Source organism: Gadus macrocephalus, chromosome 11 (genome assembly GCF_031168955.1).
Source record: "Gadus macrocephalus chromosome 11, ASM3116895v1".
Taxonomy (NCBI): domain Eukaryota; kingdom Metazoa; phylum Chordata; class Actinopteri; order Gadiformes; family Gadidae; genus Gadus; species Gadus macrocephalus.
The window spans coordinates 4,440,221-4,460,389 of record NC_082392.1 but is presented as its reverse complement, the minus strand read 5'-3'; the positions used below and the strand labels follow the sequence as shown (position 1 = coordinate 4,460,389).

General features: G+C 43.2%; 2 protein-coding genes across 4 annotated transcripts in view; one reads left to right on the top strand and one right to left on the bottom strand.

The window, feature by feature from the left end:
- Positions 1 to 16: 16 nt before the first annotated feature.
- snx18a (sorting nexin 18a) lies at positions 17 to 8,352 on the bottom strand. 2 transcript variants are annotated; one of them, XM_060064021.1, is made up of 3 exons: positions 6,581 to 8,352; positions 3,809 to 3,908; positions 1,213 to 1,336 (listed from the first exon to the last, which is right to left on the bottom strand). In XM_060064021.1, the coding sequence occupies exons 1-2, from the start codon at positions 8,073 to 8,075 to the stop codon at positions 3,835 to 3,837; spliced, it is 1,569 nt and encodes a 522-aa protein (XP_059920004.1). In that variant the 5' UTR covers positions 8,076 to 8,352; the 3' UTR covers positions 1,213 to 1,336; positions 3,809 to 3,834. The 2 variants fall into 2 exon arrangements, with proteins under 2 accessions (XP_059920003.1, XP_059920004.1); XM_060064020.1 differs by lacking the exon at positions 3,809 to 3,908 and having other exon boundaries at positions 17 to 1,336; positions 6,581 to 8,350.
- A 1,753-nt stretch (positions 8,353 to 10,105) lies between these two features.
- The window catches only part of arl15a (ADP-ribosylation factor-like 15a), a 45,638-nt gene continuing 35,574 nt past the window's right edge, over positions 10,106 to 20,169 (top strand). Inside the window, exon 1 of one of the 2 annotated variants that reach the window (XM_060064023.1) lies at positions 10,106 to 10,486. In XM_060064023.1, the coding sequence (XP_059920006.1) occupies positions 10,475 to 10,486 (12 nt within the window). In that variant the 5' untranslated portion in view covers positions 10,106 to 10,474. Of the gene's footprint in view, positions 10,487 to 17,401; positions 19,817 to 20,169 lie in introns of those variants that run through there. The other variant, XM_060064022.1, reaches the window with a different exon arrangement.

The window sequence follows — 20,169 nt, the reverse complement described above, 5'->3', positions numbered from 1 at the left end:
GCATAAAACAAATATGCTCTGTATTTGAAGAATATGTTTTATTTCTTCACTTCTACCTTAAGTCTTTACTATGCAACCAGCATATAAATTACAATACAGCCATCCAGGTGAACCGAACTGTCCATACATTTGCTTTATTAAGAAAGAGTGTGTGCAATTGTATGTGTGTGTGTTCGGTGGATGTGAAAACAGGCGAGAAATCCTCTTCCTGGCTAGAGAACAGTCTAACAACCGAGAAAGCTTTAGTGGTGCCGCCTAGTGCTTCCCCTGGGGTGGGGGGGGGGGGTCCTCCTTCATCGGTTCCCATGGTAACTCCTCCCAAAGACCCCCGAAGCTGAGTCACCCATCTACATACCCTCCTCTGGAAAGACTGGAAAAAACCTTAACAAGAACAAATCTGGCTAAAATTAGTCTACATATAGATATATATCTATATATCTATATTTATAAAAAAAATCCTTCAGCCTGCTAACAAAAAAGAGAAGGCACAGTGAGACAGTAGTGACAGTGGGTGCTGGGACTATCGGGCGGACTGTAAACATTCATTGTGGCCAGCGCGTGTGGAACAGGTGTACGTGGCAGCACACAAGACCCCCTGGTGGATTACACCGCTTCTGGATGCAGTCCAGGTGTTTCTGCTCAGGAAAATGAGTCATTTAAAAGCATCAGTCGGACACTGGAGTGATTAAAAAGAGCTGGAAAAGCACCATGTACATTACCAAATAGCACATCTGAAGAAGAGGCAGTTAGCTCCATGTCTTTTCTGAACTGTCATTCTGATTGTTTCGGTCTTCTTCTTCTTCTTCTTCTTCTTCTTCACTTGAGGTTGAACCTGAATCAACCATGAACTCAGCGGGGATCCGTGGTTATTAATTTCAAAACAACGGAAGTGTGTCCACTCCTCGTACGTTTCCCTGGAAAGAAAGAAAGAACGGAAAAGCAGCCGCCCTAGCATTGCGGCGCTAGGCTAGCAGGAGGCTAAGCAGTCACCGCTCGTGAGGACAGAGAGGTGCCGACCCCATCACAAGTGGAGAGGCGGGGGGGGGGGGGGGGGGGGGGTCATCTTCAGCGACAGCAGCCTACTAGGCGTCATCATACTTCTGCAGGGCTTCCTCCAGCTTGCCCGTGACTTTCTGGAAGAAGCCGATCTGCTGCTGAAGGTACTGCTGCATCTGGGTCTTGAAGTCGCGCACGCGGATCTGGTGGAAGTGCTGGATCTCCGCCATGGTGGCAAAGGAGATGATGTTGCAGCGCTCCTTGATGCCTTCCGCCTGTGGGGCCTCCATCTTTGCCTCCTCCACGTGCTTCTGGCTCTCCTTCACCTTCGTAAGGGCACCTGCAAGGAAGGAGGAAGCGGAGGGCAGAGTCGTGGGGATTAGGTCGGGCTTATTGTAGTTTCTTATGAATATTGATAAGGAAAAACCCCGTCAGGGGCGCAGGTTTACTAAAAGGAGATGTATGTATTAAGACACAGACACTATAGGTTTGGTTATACTGTAGTCCTGATGGGAAATGGTCAGATATCATCGTATGCATTTAACCAGTACTCGACTTAAATCCTTTCAAATCGCTGTTCAATTTACAGTCATCATACTTCTGTTGCAACTAAAACCTTAACTGTGGGCAAATATGAGGGGGAAGTGAGTGAGAACTATAAATATCAGAACAGAGGTCATCGCAAAGGCATTTTCCGAAACATCCATGTTAGGGCATTCACCATTTGCTTTATTTTGGTTTGGTGTATTAGTGGTATATTGAATGCAGGTCAAATGCGGTAGTTCTTTAAGCCTGAGAGTGTGTCAAACTTGGCTTAGGCCTAGTTGAGGCGTCAGTTGAGGTCATGGGTAGGTAGGGAATTTATTTAATTTTATTTTTTCTAGTGGCAGCGAATGATAGGTAGGTTGTTTTCATTTAAAAACGAGAAAATTCGCTCATCCTTGTACAGAATGAAGAGGTGCTGTACCAAAACGTGATTATAGTTTGCATAAAAAAAAATAAAAAAGCTCATTTTTTTTAAAGCTCATAAAATAATTTGGGTCGCACATAAATTGACAGGGTCGGTCGGAAACCGGAACCAAACAAAAAATTTTTTTAGGCCTTAGAACAACTGTGCAACCGGCCATTTATCTCGTATTTTGCTCATCATTATAATTCGCCAATGAAACGATCCCAACAAATTTTATCTTTTATGGCCACTTAATAAATAGGAGTAGGCTACTTAGATTGAAAAGATAAGGGAAATAAAAGCAACAAAACCCCCCTTTACTCATATAGTCTGAACATTATTTCCGAGGTCTGTGGCTTTCAAAGGAAAGACATGCCCCTCATTGCACACTTGTGGTTTCTAGTGAGACAGAGAAATGAAACACCCCATGCTTGCAACCTGCCGGTCTAACACCTCTCCCCAATAGTATTATGTACATGCCTGCACAATATATGTAGCTTATATATATATAAATATATACACATTGTTTAATTGCCAGTCAAAACCAAATTAATAAAAAAACGATCAGGAAAATCAAAAAATGTTCTCCTTCTTGCAGTCTCTACTGGGGATTCACCTATTCCAAAAACACCATGATAAGTAGGAAAGGAGAAATGACACGCAGGCTCACACCATACTTTGGAAATAGAAGGAACGAGGAACTAAATTCTCTGAAAAATAACTTCAGGGTGAGTCCAAATGGTGCTACCATGTTTTGAAAGTTATCTAGTGTGTGTGGGCGACGTGCATGTTTGCTAGTGAAACACTGCTTTAAAAGCGGTCCCGTGATTAATAATTAGTGTCTCAGTCCATAATGGTCTATGCAAACCATCATGCCTGGATGGAAGGCCGCCCATACAGCCATTACGCAAGGCCTGGTTACATAACATCATGCGACTGCTAGCCTGTGAAATTAAACTAGACTCACACTCATGCGACCGGAATGCCAATGCTCAATTATTTTCTGCTGATCATGGAATGCAATGTTGGTTTTACTAACAATTACTTACTGAGAATATTTTAGACATGATGAAGGCGTAGTGGCTAAACCAATCAGACACTGAATTTACATGTATTCTAATGCAAAGGTTAGGTTGTAGGGGATGATTGACATTTCTGAGTGACAAATCAATGTCAAAACATGGCAAAAGCCATTGTTTTTATAATATGTTTTTCTACTTTCCATATCTAGCAGTTGGATCTGTATTAAGTCTACGATGACTGAGTGAATGAAGTCTTCGATGAGTATGGGATGATCAATCCAATATTATGATCAATCCACTATTATTAAGCTAGCTTGTCTGGTCCTACATTTTACTGCTTAGTTTCAACTTCCCCTGTAGCATCAGTTGTGGACTTTGTCTTATACTACTAGGTCACGTGCTATGTCAAAAAAATGAATTCCCAAAACCGCAAAAGACAATGTCGCTAATCCTGTATAACAACATATATATATACAAATATAGTGTATCCAGCAAAGCAAAATACATCAATGTCCCATTATGACTTTACATTGGCAGCTTGGCCTCAGTGATCTCGGTTAATGGCGTCTCCATGGAGACAAGAGATCGATAGAGTGAGGTTCGATGCCCAAAGAAGGAAGTCTCGGGTTTCTAGTTGTTACCATTTTGGTCAAATAAAAACAGACTGTCTGCTGGCAGTTCGGTGAGCTGACTGCGGACCTGATGCTAAAAATGGCGCCGACCAGGAGGATTCTACTAATAGCAAACATTCACTTCCCATTCTTCATATTTAGAAAGGGAGGGGGGAGGGGGGAGGGGGGAGGGGGGAGGGGGGAGGTGTGTGAAAGCAACAAAAGTCTACCTTAGTTTATCATGACAAGGATGTGGTCAGCTTGTGTCCTTTCTATGCCGTAGAACGAAACAGCGGCTCTCTCGAGGAGGAGCATTCAGCAAGATTTTCTCTTAACAAATTAATTAAAAAAACATTGTTAACCGTGGTAGTATAGTGATAAGAAATGCACACGCAACAGGATAACCATTTAGGCGACAAACCTTCATAGCCACACAGGTTTAATTCAGATTTGTCATTCACTCTCTTCTTCCACCACATTTTCCTGTCTCTCCCCTCCCCTCCCCTCCTGTCCATTAAAGGGAAAGAGAGCCCATATAAATCTATTGAGGAGGGAAAAAAGGTGATGTTGAGTAGGTGTAGGTCTGGTAAAAAGCCAGAGGCAAGGCCTGGCTTTGATCCTGTGTACAGAGGGCACAGGACGGGAGGTTTGTGTCACAGCATGGTTCTACCAGATTTCTTTTCAGGACGATGCGAGCTCCCAGCTGCATGGTATTATCCTCACCACAATGACATGTCAGTGAACTATAGGCTGCCAGCCTTTACAGTTTCATTAAACCCCCCCCCCACCTCTGTAATTAGAGGCATCTCCATGTTGCAGCATTTGCAGTTCTTTACATGCCAGGGGGCTTTGTAGTGCTAGCTGAAGAATGAACGGATGGATGTTAACTGTGTGTAAGGTCATTACTTTGAACGCTGTGCAACCACTGGCGCACCACCCTATCGGAATCACCGATCGGAATTTAGCCAACCTGGAACTAAGCTACTATATTTAGCTAAAAGCATTGCAGCATCATTGTAATAATAGGCAATATATAAGCCATTGTACATCTGTGATGATGACATGGCATTGTAAAAAAAAGTTAAGTGACAATGGAAAAAATAAACAGGTTTGTCAAGTCTCTTGTTTACATCCAACTGATCTTAAACTAGCCTCCGATCTTGTCTCTGCCAATTACTACTTTGACTTGAATTAAAACTGTGAGTAGTTTTCTACTATAGAAGAAAGGGACAATATTGGTTGAATACCTTTGGGACATTTGAGTGCTCCATAGGCCCAGATTGGCACTGGGATTTTATGGCAGTGACTAATACTGGTACATATGTTCTCTCCATGTCCACAAATAAGGTGTTCCACATTCAATAGACTCAAAAAAGAAGGGGAGTTCCATCATTACATTAAATGCTTGCTTCATAGCATAATCTGATATTCTTCTAATCGGCTGTGTAGGCCACAAAATCAACATGTGATGTCTACTATCAGATTTTTTTTTACCAAAGCAGGTTTCCTCGTGTGACTCCAGAACAGTAAAACAAATTAGCCTGTTTTCCAAAATCATTCCAAAAGCACTCCAGACCCAAATTCCCTGGTCTCCTTCAGGACAAACAGGATTTCGACAGAAGCAAGGCTAATGTTATCTCATTTCAATTGTGGGTTTAGTCCTTTTTAACGTTGAAATATGAACCTCCAGGCCCTTTTCCTCACAGCTTTTGGAAACCATACGCTGTTTTAACTAGTGATGAAAAACTCTATTGCCTATAAACGTGTTTGAAGTTCATTCGCATGCTGGGTAAGCTTTGATTCCGACGATTGACAATCGAGTATTGCTGGACACAATCTATCAGCTTCTATGAAGAGGATTCGTTTGCATTCTTATTTGACCTCTCCCAGGTCTGGTCGGCTTAGTCACATTTCCGCTTATGAATGTGTGTCATACAAAACCAGTTTTTTGTGTTCAGCAGGCCCTGCTGAAAAAAACATAAAACCATTTGTTCAGCCATTTAGTAAGGCCGGGAATGCAGTCATTTATCAGTCTGCAAGTGGACAGCCTGAATGCTGATTAGGCAGACACGCCTAACCATTCTGGCCTCCCCTTGCAAAGCAAAGGAGTGTGTTTCATTATTAGGTATGTAAACAGGGGGTTATGAGGCCTATCTTCATGCAGCGTTTCAATAGTGTCTGACCCTTCCACAACCGTATTCATCTCTGACAGACACTCAACGGGACAGATGTATGTTTCTTTCTGTGGGCGGCCGATTCTTGTGTACGGTCGATGATGACTTACTGAACTCAATATCAATCTGTACACAAATCTGAAGATTCTGCAGCCATGAAAAAATCTAACCAAACCCATCTTGACAGGGCTTCCATCATGCGATGCAGTCTCTGGAGTGACACTAGACATGGAGCACGTGGTTAAATTATCCCAATGCAAACATTTCCTGCTAGGCTATTTGTATTGCAAAGTCAAACGTGCCACGCTTGCATGGGCAGCTGTATGGTCTGAGAACAACAACACACCAGAGGGCAAACAAATAATACCACACTGTCAATTATGACCTTTTTTGTTGTTTGACCCTTCACATTTGTATCTTTGATCTTACAGTAGTATGCAGTGATGGGCCTATGTGGGAGGCAACCTAGTATAGTGGATACTAATATAATCTATTTTGTTTCTACTGTCTGAAATTAACAGATGCATTCTATCATTAAGAATCTGTTTAAGAGACAGTTTAAGATTTCATTTGATTTCCACGCTGGTCACTCCCTACACATTTGTCAGCAGTTTTTTTACACAGATTCCTACGGGGTTAGTCATTAACAAAAATATGAAAAGGTTTTTCATGTGACCCAATGGCAGCTTCTGTTTCCGTTTTGTCTTCAACTAGTTACCTTGGCTCTGCCTAGGCTTATACTATTTCATGAGGCTATTACACTGACCAATCATAATAGTAATCAAGGCTGGCGAGTTGTGACACATTTAATTAATGATGTTTTTTTACCTTTCTGGACGTGGATGATGTCTGGGTAGTTTGCCAGGTGGCCCTGGTAAAGTGCTAACAAATCCATGATTGGATCAAGATCTTTGCTGGGCTGCTCAGCAAAATAGTCCCCAATCGCCTCATAGGCATCCCCAGTGATGGAGATGGCTCGGTTAAGTCCAACAGAGTACGGCTGCTGGTCCAACTCAAAGGCTTGGCTGAGGATCTTAAAGGACTGGCCCACTCTCTGGTACTCCTTCTTAAAACCACTGATCTGTTTGCGGGCGAACTCGCTGACGGTGACGTTCAGCTGCATGGATCCTTCGTCCATCCGCTTAGTGAAGGTCTTGAAGCCGTCGATCTTACTCTCCACCTCTTGGAGGTCCATAGGCGCAACGGGGGTGCTGATGGTGAGGAAGAAGTTGGCGCCCACCATCTCATCTTTCTCAGCTTTCCTCTTGCCCAGCTTCCAGGCCTTCTCGTCCGTACTGTTGCAGGTGAGAAAGTGCTGGAACACGTCGCATTTGGACAACACAGGGTGACTGGTCATATGGTCCATCCACCATATGAGGCCCTTCCTCCTCTTGGAGATGAAGTCCTCCTCGAAGCGCCCGGTGGCCTGCTTCTCGGGGATGTGCGGCACGGAGATGACAGGGAACTTCTCGACCAGGCGGGCGTAAAGCCAGTCAAAGTGCTTATACCTTCTGTTCACCTGGGTTTGAGTGTGCGTTGGTGTCAGCTTGTAAGATATGTAGCTTTTCATACCTTTAAACTTGGTCTGCTTAGTGGGGTCATCGATGGTACAGGCAAACGGGTAGGGGTTATCCTGCCACTGCGGGCCATACTGACCCATCACCACGCAGAGTCTGTCCCAGTCTTTCACATCGCCCGCCGCTTCCCCCAGCACAAACGCTTCGCCTCCTGACTTCACAAAGGTGGAGAACCTGTTCAAATTCTTACCGACGGTGGCGGAACTTTTCGCCTGCTGTGCACCGCCTCTCGGCACCGAGGACACCCTGTATTTCGAAGGTACGTCAAAATCCCGAGGGACTCCGACCGGTGGTTCATCGGCCACCGTGGAGCTGTCATCCCAGTCATCGTACCAATCATCCTCACTGCCTTGGCTGGTGTCGGGATAGACGTTATGCTGTGATGCTTGACCCGGGGGTGAGAACCCGGGGTATCCCGGAGATGAAGAGCTCTCAACTTTATTCGGAGGTTGATATGAGGCATCGAAGCCTCCGGTGGATACATTGGCGTACCGAGAGCCCTGGGGAGCATGCCCAGATGTGCTGCTGTTGTTGTTGTTGACGACAGCGGCGGACGCGGTGTCGTTCTTTACTATCTCCACGTAGGACGCAGGGAATAATCCCTTATCCCCTTTGCTGTTGGCACCCTCAAACCAGCCTTCGATGTCCTGTTCGCTATACAGAGTCACAATCTCGTTCTCCTTCACGGATATCTCTCCGGGGTTTTCCGAATTAAAGTCGTATAGTGCTCTTGCTTTTAGCGCCATCGTTTACCATCAACCTGGATGGTCGCACCGAGTCGAAGTGAACAGTACTCCTGTCAGCCCTCTGAACTACTGAACTGCGTCTACAAACGTACAAGTGTTTCCTTATAACCAAGTTATTTTTCCAGTCATGGAAATCAACATCATTAAATATCGTAGAGGAATCGTTAGAGATGGTTGGCTCTATACTGCAGAGGTCACACCGCGCATGAGCTGCAACGCTGAGCCTCTGCGCTGTCGACTGCCACACTTTCTGTGAAGCGCTAACCTGGTTCCCAGGCGTTCTCAACTCGCCACAGCTATGCTCCAAATGGGCGTTTATTGGAGACATAGAAGGCGGGACTTTATGTTACATGTGTTTAGATGCAAAAGACGAGGGATAAAGGAATATCTATATCCGTAACATGTTTCAGATATTGCTTTTATTTTCCCCTTGTCGTTGTTCTTCTTTTCGTGTTTTGCTTATTCAAGCTCTGGGACTACCGTACATAACTCAAGGGAAGGAAGAGGCCGGAAATTGTGTGGTGATTGACCGGGATAACGCTCCATTTCAGGATCCTCTCTCAGCCGAGTGAAGCGCTGTGCAACAGCAAGGAACCGAATAACCAGAGGGAGGAGCTTGAATGTTGTCAGTTACGAACCACGATGAATCAGACGACACGAATATGCCTATGAGGCGACATTTATGTGCAAGGTACTGCATTTTGCAAAACAATTTCACAAAAGTCTACAAAAACCTTTCTTAAAACCATCATTCTTTTAATATGTGTGTGAAACAAACGTTTATAATAGAGAAATAGTCTGGGAATTTAGTGAGTTAAAAAGAAATAGTCTCTCTCTCTCTCTCTCTCTCTCTCTCTCTCTCTCTCTCTCTCTCTCTCTCTCTCTCTCTCTCTCTCTCCTCTCTCTCTCTCTCTCTCTCTCTCTCTCCCTCTCCCCTCTCTCCCCCCTCTCTCTCTCTCTCTCTCTCTCTCTCTCTCTCTCTCTCTCTCTCTCTCTCTCTCTCTCCCCCTCTCCCCCCCCCTCTCTCTCTCTCTCTCTCTCTCTCTCTCTCTCTCTCTCTCTCTCTCTCTCTCTCTCTCTCTCTCTCTCTCTCTCTCTCTCTCTCTCTCTCTCTCTCTCTCTCTCTCTCTCTCTCTCTCTCTCTCTCTCTCTCTCTCTCTCTCTCTCTCGCTCCTCTTTTGTGTGAATTCTCCATTCTTCAGATAAAGTAGTATGCTGCCGTCTTGTGGCTATTGGTGTGTGTTCATAACAGTTAATTTAAATTTAATTGTCTTGATAAATCTTGTTTCTGATGAACAACAATTGGATTCTGATAAACGTAAAAATAAATATTTATTCATTTAGCTATACACTTCGGAGATATAAAACCATAGTGAATGGTCAGACGATACACAATTTAAAGATCAAAAAGGAAATTATAATCATCAAACCACCAGAGGTCAGCAATCACAAAAAGCAGTGGCTCAATGATTAGGAGGAGGATGGGTTACGTACAGTGTTGTTATAATATTTAATCCTAAAATAGTATCATAAATCCTACAACTATAAACTCACACGAGGCTAATGTATCTAATATTGCGTAGCCTATGTAAATCATCGACAGAACCAAGCCATTTAATGTGTACAGTGAGATGTTAGTTATAGTAGGCCGAGAGCCCATTTATTTGTAGCCTACTACGTGTATATGTGGCCTTCAGTATTATCCCTACAGTAGCTACAATAAAAAAATGGAGGGACACATCTTGAGCATTTACAGTATGGTTATTCAATCTTTACATTTGATGCCATAAATTGTGATATATAATAGGCCTTATTTTATGTGTGGGTTAAAAAAATGGTTACATTGATACTGTGCCTCAAAAAAATATGATGCAATTATTTTAAATTCCATCTTTCATACATTGAGTCAAAAAGCACAACCTATGACTTTAGATATAGACAGGTAAACGATACATGCAGCGTCCCCTTTACAGAATGAAAATAGGGACCATGTGTTTGGTCATGTGACCACGCTACGCGCTAGTACGTTCTGAATGACGTAGCGTTGTAGTCTTTATAGTTTCCTCAACCAAATACTCACTGATGTTGTGTGATAAAACTAGAACTCAGCCGGTGGGCGAGAGGGTCTTTATTCACAAAAAAACAACTAACCAGTCGTTATTGCCGTTATTCAGCACGTAGTTTGGGTGCTGTACCATTAGCCGGATGTATAGTTTAGCAGAAAGCGACGGCTTCTATTTCTAATCTTAACCTAAAGCTGATTTTATTGTTGTTCTGCTCCTCGAAAGGCGGGGAATACAAAGCGTCGTGTGCTTACATCTATTACAATTGCACTTGCCAAAGCAAACTATCGGAATTATTGGAAACTAATCAGTGGAGCTGCAACTGGACCTAAATACATGGATTATCTGGTAAGTAATATTTTCGCCTTGCATTGCCGTTGCGATTCCGATGGGAGATCTGCTTTGTCGTCACCTCTGTTGCCTGTAGGGATCTTCCAGCAGAATGTCATTCAGGTGTGGATACCAGCCAGGTATACAAGGCAACATTCGTGTTACAAAACCTCCTCTGTCCTATTATGACAACATGTGGCAATGTCGTCTTGCTATCTTCAATGTAGGTGTTGGCCGATCGAGTATCTTCGTGATGACTCTTGAGTTTAGCAAATTACTATTCTAAATAAAGAGAGTTGCTGATATTTGCTGAGGTGAGGCTAGTTGCTCCTGAAGCTAGTTACACTATGTCCAATAGTTGGGCTACCTTGAGAATCGATGACCCCATTCAGTTGAGTTCGAGGGATGAATTAGCCATCAATGAAGGGCAATGCATGTGGCATTACAACATCAGTCTTGGCTTTGTTTGTCAGTGGCACTGCCAGCAGATTTACAACTCCCAGTATCGTGGGTTCTGGGTAGGCTATGGCTGATTACGGGTTTGGGCCATTGTCCATACCTAAGGGATGGATTCAGCTATACAGTACAATAATAGAAAGGAAGTTAGAGCAATATGCTTTCCCAGGGAGTTGGTAGATAATACAATGTATTTGCAGGAATTTGTCAATCCAGTTTTATCAGCTAGTCTTCAATGTAAATTGTAGTACCTAGTAAGTAATTACTGAGCCGTAGTAACACATCAATACAAATTTGATTGATGTTCATCTAATAAAAACTGAAAACCTTTTTAGAAGTCCTAACACATGTACACCTAATGGAATGGACCATCTTCTCAGACATTAGCAACATTCAATCTCCCATAACAAGCAAATGCTCACACGGTTGACGGATAAAAGCTTTTCTGAAGATCCGGCCCACTGTGTCAGCGGAGCACAGCTGTCCTGTCAGAGAGTTTAGCGCCCGTCCCAGGGGTCAGCAGCTCAACAGGCTCTAGACTTGCCTCCTGGAGAGACATGGCCCACATTACAGGCTCCAAACATTCTCTATCCAAAGCCAAATCAGTAATATTTCAAGAAACATTACTTTAACCGTATTTACTCAGCCAAGCCTCCTTATGCTGCCTGTTTTATAGGAACCTTATACCATCACATTTGACTGAAAGCAGCAAGGAAATTGCTGGGTCAGTGCCATTTGCCGTTGTGTATTGATGCTGTTTTACTGCTATGCGATAAAGGGTGATAAAGAAAAACCCATTTGCTGTACTGAGATAGGCCTTCAGCTCTGGTGCCAGCTTTTGCTATGATGCAGCCGCCTTACTTAATTACACAAACAGACAACATGTACAGCATGTACCAGAGATCTCCATAAGATGTTTAAGCCGGTGGCTGGAGCCCTCACCACTTGGTCAGGGCAGGATCGAGTAGTGGTAAGGGTGACGTAACTCCCTACCCAATGGTTCAGGGTATGTTTCGATCCCTGGTGCCGCAGCCTACCTGAAGAGATCCATGAGCATAAGCCTGTCTGCTCTTTTAAGATCATCATTCAAAATCAAGAACATCATCATTCCTTCATAAATTCCTTTGGAGCCTAAATGACTCAATGAGTAGAAGTCTTAATGCTGTGTTTCTCCCACAGCATCTGCCTAGTCTTTTTAGTGTGCCATGATACAACTTTTCTAATGAAGGAAGATAAACGCGTGCAAAGTTGAATCCAAATCGTGATGGCCTCAGCTTGATTCCGTGATAACCATCCAACGATGAGGACAGACAGTAATATACTTCACAGATGAGTCCCCCATAAATAGAGGCGTATGGATTGACAACGCCCAAGTATAAATGTTGTGTTCAGTAAGCAGTGGGAGAGGAAAAGGCCATAGGGAAAGTAGTTCACACTCTGCCAAACATTCACTTGTGTGCTGATTACCTGTAGCGGGCCTTTGTGCTAGGTTGCTGACTGTGGCATGGTTCATTTTATGTAAAGTGTGGTATAGCCCATGTCTTTAGCATTGTAGCTCTTGTATGTAGGCCTACACCAACCTGTATCATATAAGCACTTGTAGCCACACGTGCTGTGCATAACATTTTGTTTCTAATACAATGCACAAACACTGAAAGAGTCTGCTAACTGACCAAATGAGGAGAAGCCTTAATCGCATAACATCTGCCTAATCTTTTCAGTGTGCTTTGATAAAACATTAATTCGTCAAATACATGAAGAAAAACCCTTGCTATGTGGACTGCAAATCAGGATGGCTTCGATTCAGTGATAATAACCATTCCTCGATGAGGGCAGACAATAATATACGCCACAGATGAGTCCTCCATTCTGTTCCACTGAACCGAATCCTAAGTAGGAAATCAATGCAAATTACATTTAGTCTGACACCATCCTGCTTTAGATTCTCCATTCTGCTTTTCTTTCCAATGCAGTCTTGTGTGTGTGTGTGTGTGTGTGTGTGTGTGTGTGTGTGTGTGTGTGTGTGTGTGTGTGTGTGTGTGTGTGTGTGTGTGTGTGTGTGTGTGTGTGTGTGTGCAAACATTAGTGTGGATGGAAGCTTAAAATGTGTGTTATTACGTGAACGAAAGCGAATGGGAATACATGCTCGTTCAAGTCAATAGCGGCTTGAAATGTAAAAAATGCAGACAAGCATAATATGTACAACTTTTTGATGACTGTGTACCATCATAGCTGGTTGAGGTGTCATGGTATGTTTGCATCAGTTGTTTGAATTTCAGATCAGGTCCTAGCTTCTGCTCCTGTCTTAGCCACAGTCAGTTATGTGGACTGGATGTCCCCCTGTAAGTCGACTAGTATAATTGTTACTATTATGTGCATAATCTGCATCAAATATATGAAACAGAGGCTTAAGACGGAGGAATTCCATTCCATATTTAATGGGAAACAGAAATTATCAATGTAAACGAATAGAAACAATCTCGAAAGGAAAGTTCTGCAATGGCGAAAAGGGTCTAGATACCTAAAGGTACTTATAGTGCCCAGCTTTAGAACTCTTTATTACTGGAGGTGAATCTGTTTAATATCCATTATCTTTAAATTCTTCGGTCCTTGTCAAATTTTATGGTTGGATTTGGCCTATGGGTTTATCACATCTGTCAATTCAACCTGCTTCTGTTACGTTACCGTAATTGGCTGTATATCTGGTAACCGGCCTTGTTTTGTTATGAGTTAGATCCAATTAATTGAAGGATCGAAACAAATCCTGTGTCGGGTTTCCAGCTCTGCTGGAAATTATTTATGAATTTATTTATTACTTCTAATCTATTTTATCGTAAAAACATTCAATATTGAATAGAAGGTTATGTCTGCTCTTTCTTTTTTTAAACATTGATTGGTTATTATTCCTTATGCTTATTAAACATGCATAATCAAATTGGTTTGCTTTCCCAGTTCAATAATTGCCCAACATCATGTCATTAAGGATAACTTTAATAACTAATAATAAGACCCAATTTTCTTATCATTTTGGTTACAAAAATTAAGTCGTAATGCGGTGAACAATTATAGTTATTGGTCCAGTATGGAGCACAAGGTCTTCAGCAATTTTACCCTGTTCGCAGCTGCAAGATAACCCAAAATGATTGGAAATTTGGATCAAGGTTGAAACGTCCCCAAGTTATCCTTTGTCTCTTGTCTTTCCTTCCAATGTCGGTGCAGGATCACGCAGCTCTTGTCAACATGACATAAAATGGAGTGACCCTTTTTGACCCAAATGACAATGTAGACAAAGTGCTGCTAATGTAGTGAAACTTAAGGTGGACGTTCACTGACACAGTAAACTTGTAATGTGGTATAAAATGTAACTGTGATTTTTGATGCTGTAGGGAAAAGGTCTGTCGAAAGCCAAGAAGGAGATGTGCATAGGCCTACGGTGGCTGGTAGTGGTTTACAATCTGTTATCTTCGAGGATGGTAATGCAATTTGGGGCAGTTGTGTCTGGCAAGGGGTTGGACTTTCAATATCCAACCCTTGGACACAAAGCTTTTCTTTCTTTATTTCATCTGCCTAAAATCCATGTATTTCAAATTAAATTGATAGACCCAATGCTACAATTATAATATAATAGTGTACAATTGCAATTTTAGTTTTCAACAGTCAAGATATGTTTGTAATTCCAATTGTGTTAAATCCAACCAATAAGCTTTCAATAAGCTGAGGCCATGGGAAGGGATTTGACCTGGGCTAATGCAAGCCAAAATATACCCATTCCATTCCTGGCAGGAATCTGGCCCCCAACCCCAGGGTTTACAGGTTCAAGCTGCACAGCATTTCTGAGCCTCAGGTGTTTTCCTGGTTTCCTAACCGATTGATTTGTGTAATTCTTGTGAGTCTGTGGAGAGTGTTGATGGCTCTTCAGTTAGCATCTTCGGTTGATTGCCTAAGGGGTGTCTGTGCGTGGCCATCCTATCAAACAGTGGTATACCTGATTTTGTTAAGCTTAAAGCTCAAAACCAAGAACTGGCAGGTTGTTATTCATACAGATTGAACTATTTTGAGTTCCATATACACGGGGTGTGGAATGGTTCGGTTGATGTCACCGGCGGTGAATATGTGGTTACTTTGAGTGAGATGGTTAAACAGCGAGTGTGTGCTTTCCCCCTCATCTGATACTCTCTAGGTTACATAACATTTGTGGGATAGGCCCATTAAAAGCCCTCTGAAGGATTTGCGTTGTAATCAGGGCTGCAACCAGCGACTCCGGCGGTGATGGCCAGGGGAGTGTGTACGATTAATTTAGGCCCAATCCCATTTCTACCCCTTACCCCTTCAAAGCAAGGGGGAGGGGTAAGGGGAAGGGGTAAGGGGTAGAAATGGGATTGGGCCTAAGTGGCATCTAGTGTTGAGGTTGCAGACTGCAACCGACTGAACACCCCCTCCCCCCTCCTAAATTATGATAGCGTTGACGGCAGCATCCGAGAGTCAAGGGAAGAGATTCCTTAACAGATCTCTAAATTCTATCCAGTTATATACCCTGTACAACTATGTGTCAACTAAAACTATCAATACAACTATAGCTTACAAGTGAGATGGTGATTATCCTTGTTAATTAAAATTGCATACTCTAGTCTTGGCTACTGTAGTAGCACTGTGGAAGAGGAACTGCTCCCTTTGGGCCTATTCAAAGGTAACGAAAACACAACCGTTTCCCTGGGGTTATACACTAATTCAAACATGGCTATATGTGTGTGTGTGTGTGTGTGTATGTGTAACACATACATATATGTATGTGTAACACATACATATATTTATGTGTGTGTATATGTGTAACACATACGTGTGTGTGTGTGTGTGTGTGTGTGTGTGTGTGTGTGTGTGTGTGTGTGTGTGTGTGTGTGTGTGTGTGTGTGTGTGTGTGTGTGTGTGTGTGTGTGTGTGTGTGTGTGTGTGTGAGAGAGTGACACATACATCAGTGGAGGCTTCTCCAGTGAGGAGAGGGAGGCATTGACATTATTGAGAATAAAAAATGTAGATTGCCCATACTACTGTAATGAATTAATGCCCTTAAATACAGGGACGTGCACCTGTGCTCAGGTTGCCCGGGCAACTGCCCATATGCCCTCCTCGACTCACGTTGCCCTTCCGAGGAAAGAATTCAAAATACATTTTTAAATCGTACAATGGATGCAGAATTTCATCTAGGCCTAGATAAAAAATAAAAATCACCGCTCGAAACAATTCATAAAGTAAACGTAGCCTCATTCACTTCCATTCGGGCACCGAGAGTGAAAGTCAGTAGGGGGTGGGCAAACTCTGTTTACGTAGCATACTAATGCCATGTTACCACCATACCGACCAAGCTCACCATAACTCCACGCACGGAAGACTTCTATTTCTTAAAATATACGCTAATCTGACTTTGCCAGTCCACGGTCATACTGTCGTCATTTTGTCATGCTGTAGGTCATACAGTCATACTGTAGGTTATATGGTTATTATGTCGGTCATACGGTCATACTGTAGGTCATATGGTCAGACCGTCATACTGTCGGTCATATTGTCGTGCTGTAGGTCATAGGCATACTGTAGGTCATAGGTCATACTGTAGGTCATAGGTCATACTGTCGGTCAGACTGTCTTACAGTCATTCTGTTGGTCATACAGTCATTCTGTCGGTCATACAGTCATTCTGTAGGTCATAGTTCATACTGTCGGTCAGACTGTCATACGGTCATGCTGTTGGTCATGCAGTCATTCTGTCGGTCATACGGTCTTACTGTCGGTCATATGGTCATTCTGTAGGTCATAGGTCAGACTGTCATACGGTCATGCAGTCATTCTGTCGGTCATACGGTCATACTGTTGGTCATACGTTCAAACGGTCATACAGTAGGCCCCCTTTCATGGTTGCTTGCAACTATATTTGACTTTGCATCCTTTCCTTCTGCCTTTGTAGTCCAAGACATGCTGCCCACCAGCTTTCAAAGTACAATGCTGCCACTGGTGGATTTGTATCAATTATTATCCCTCCCTGCTATTTTGTAGTTCATCAAAACACCCTTAAACAACTTGAGTCTCACATACTTATGTCACCATACGCCACTAACAGTGCAAGCAGGCCAATGGCAACCAAGCGCGCAGTCCTTCCTCCCTCACTTTAAAAACCACCAGCAGCCACTGACATGCATGTTCTTCAGTTGTCATACCACCAGACATCGCCTGTGGCTTTATGTTTGCCCACTAGATTCCCAAAATCATGTACCCCCAGTCCCCACAGGATCCCGGGGAAGTAGTGTTCTGGCGAAACAGTAAACATCTACGGTACCCCTTGATTTGAAGATAAGCTGTGATTTTCGGCACATGTATAAATATGACAGGGGTCATAAGCCTACATGGATAATATGATTTAACCTTGTGACAAGCACTTGTTGTGTTCAGGACCAATTTTATATACACTTTCAATAATTTCTCTGTTGGACAAAATTGGTAAAGCTGAACAACGAATGCATTTCGGTACAGGTCAGGAGCTTCATAGTTTGGAAGAATTGATGAGCACTATTTTGTGTCGCAGAGGCTGAACAAAGTGAGATGTGGTCTGGAATAACAGGGAGTGTTTTTTCCCTGGCAGTAATCGCTGTGTTTGGATAAAATGGGTTACATGAACCTTATTGTGTGTTGTTGGACTGAGACCCAATCTGACCCCCTCAGGGTGTGGTACAAAGCTCAGTTCAACAGAAAGCACAACAAGGTTACAGCGTTGTTCTCACGCTTTTTCTGATGTTATATTCTTTTGTATTTCCTCTGCAAAAATAATGGAGCAGAAGGAAAGCCGAAGAAACTAGAGGTGGCCACTATGTCCTTCCAATATTTAGGTATGGTCAGAAATAAATAAAGAATGGCCTGCATATTTTATGGATAAATCATTTGTAATTTAAACCACAAATTAATAGTAGCTCTTTATTTATTTGATTAACTCCTCCTGTTCATCAGATGCAATTTGTTGTTGGCTTTCCTCATTTCCTTACCCAACATTCCTTAGTTATCATCCAAAATACACAGGGTCATGAAACAAGTGGAACATACACCTTTATTATCTGTTGTCTTTATCTATTTCACTTCTATTGAACATTAGTGTGCATTTCTGCATTTATTGAGTCCAAAACACTGGCGTTGTGAATGCATTCCCGAATATAATCAACTGCGATTGAAATCCAGCAGCAAAGCATTCATATTCATCTTTTTTACAAGCAATAATTTTGCCTTCAGAGATATTTAATATTTAAACTATTTAATCCGAGTATTCCAGCCACATAACGATAATCTAAGCAGTGCATCAATCCCTAAAAGGGTTCCTTATATCCTCAGTTCTCTGCAAGGATGTGCTTTGGACAGTGACGGTTACATAGTTGCCATGGGAAACAAGATTTGGGCCACCCGTGCCTGATATAACCCTCTGGTCATATGAGGATCAGAAGATATCTGTCGCTCCCTACGTAGGTAATCCTGACCTAACACAGTTAAACTTGAAACGATGAGGGTAAATCAATGTTTTCCTTGATTTACAAGGACGTTGACTTGCATGCGTTTTTTTAATCCAACTCCTTAGATCAAAAAAAAAAAGACTTAATGTAGTCCTTCTATCCTAAAAAGGAGACATCCTTAATGAACATTTCAAGCCCATTAGTACACACCGATTACACAAAACATTCTGTGATTAGCCAGCGAGGTGATAGTTGAAGTAGTTAGTAAAATGATTATATTCATAACTGCAAATAAGATGCAGTCCCGGGCCGTTTGGTTTGCCATTGTAACTCTCATTCCGGTTCTATCAATGTGTATTGGTGATTCATCAAAAGTATCCAGCGGGCTCCGGTGGTAGATCTGAAGGGAAGATTTACTTTCAGAGTGTGAACCTGACCCATTATAAGACTGCTCTTTTAGGGCAGTCTTTTTTTTTTCCAGGCTAACCCCCTCTTTGAGAGGCGTATTGGCCAATGGCTGTGTGACATACTCTGAACAGTATATCAAATGGTTCCCTACCTAGACAGTTTGAGGTCATTAGGAGCGGGTCCACATAGCAGGAGATGGTATCCTTTAATGAGCACGGTACATTAAAGACAGCCTAATGGTGCTTTGTACTGCTCCCTCCATGTCCATGGATAATGCACCTGTTGCAAATGGACGATACTCTTCGCTGTGGAAACGGAATGCATAATATCCACATCACTTTTCCATTTCTGCAGGCTGGACGGGATGAGTCATCGTGTGTGTGTGTGTGTGTGTGTGTGTGTGTGTGTGTGTGTGTGTGTGTGTGTGTGTGTGTGTGTGTGTGTGTGTGTGTGTGTGTGTGTGTGTGTGTGTGTGTGTGTGTGTGTGTGTGTGTGTCCTTCCATAAATGGGTCTGTCAACAAACATATAGCCTGCTGGGTGGGTAGTGGTGGCTAATCCAATTTGCAGTCTAATTCCGGTGCCTTATCACAGACTTCTTGAATCTGCACGGGGAGAGATTCCGACAACCTAATCTCTAGCCTGGGCTGAGCCTGTGAGATCCCTCCCGAGTAAGAGGAGGGCTTTTCTTTATTTTTATGAATGAATGTGAGAAGAAATCCCGCCCAAAGAGGAGCCTACTCCTCCTGACCTCTTCCGGTGAGGGTAAAGGGACCAGTCTTTGGCCAGCGGCTACCAAACCGTGGAGCTGGCCGTAGCCTATTCTCATGTTGTTGACCGGCAATCGTAGCGCTTCACCGCTCCTGATCCTCCTCCTCCTCACATTCAATTACTCAAGGGGCTCGCTCTTGGCGTGCGTGTTGCCGGGGGTAACGCTTGTTGCCGAGCACAATGTCGGAGCACACGCAGCTCGCCCTGGCGTTATGCAGGATTGGGTTCTACACGGTAAGCGGACCGTCTTTCCTACCGTTCGTCCGAGGGAGTGTGTCAGGTGTTGTGATGTTGAGGCGAATGGTGGCTGGTGGTGACGTCGCAGTCCACCGGCCGCTCTGTTGTGAAGCATCCGAACGTGCTTGCGTGCGTGTGTGTGCGTGTGTGTGTGTGTGTGTGTGTGTGTGTGTGTGTGTGTGTGTGTGTGTGTGTGTGTGTGTGTGTGTGTGTGTGTGTGTGTGTGTGTGTGTGTGTGTGTGTGTGTGTGTGTGTGTGTGTGTGTGTTTGGAGGAGCCGCTGCTCTGTTGTCGGTGAATGGGGAGAGTGCTTGCTGCTGGGTGAGGGGGAGTCTTACACAATTTTAAGGT

Excerpts from the sequence above, each read along its gene's own strand:
- snx18a (XM_060064020.1), bottom strand. The coding sequence starts at position 8,075 with ATGGCGCTAAAAGCAAGAGCACTATACGACTTTAATTCGGAAAACCCC. Across the intron at positions 1,337-6,580 it reads CATCATCCACGTCCAGAAAG|GTGCCCTTACGAAGGTGAAG; the intron begins GTAAAAAAACAT and ends CCTTCCTTGCAG.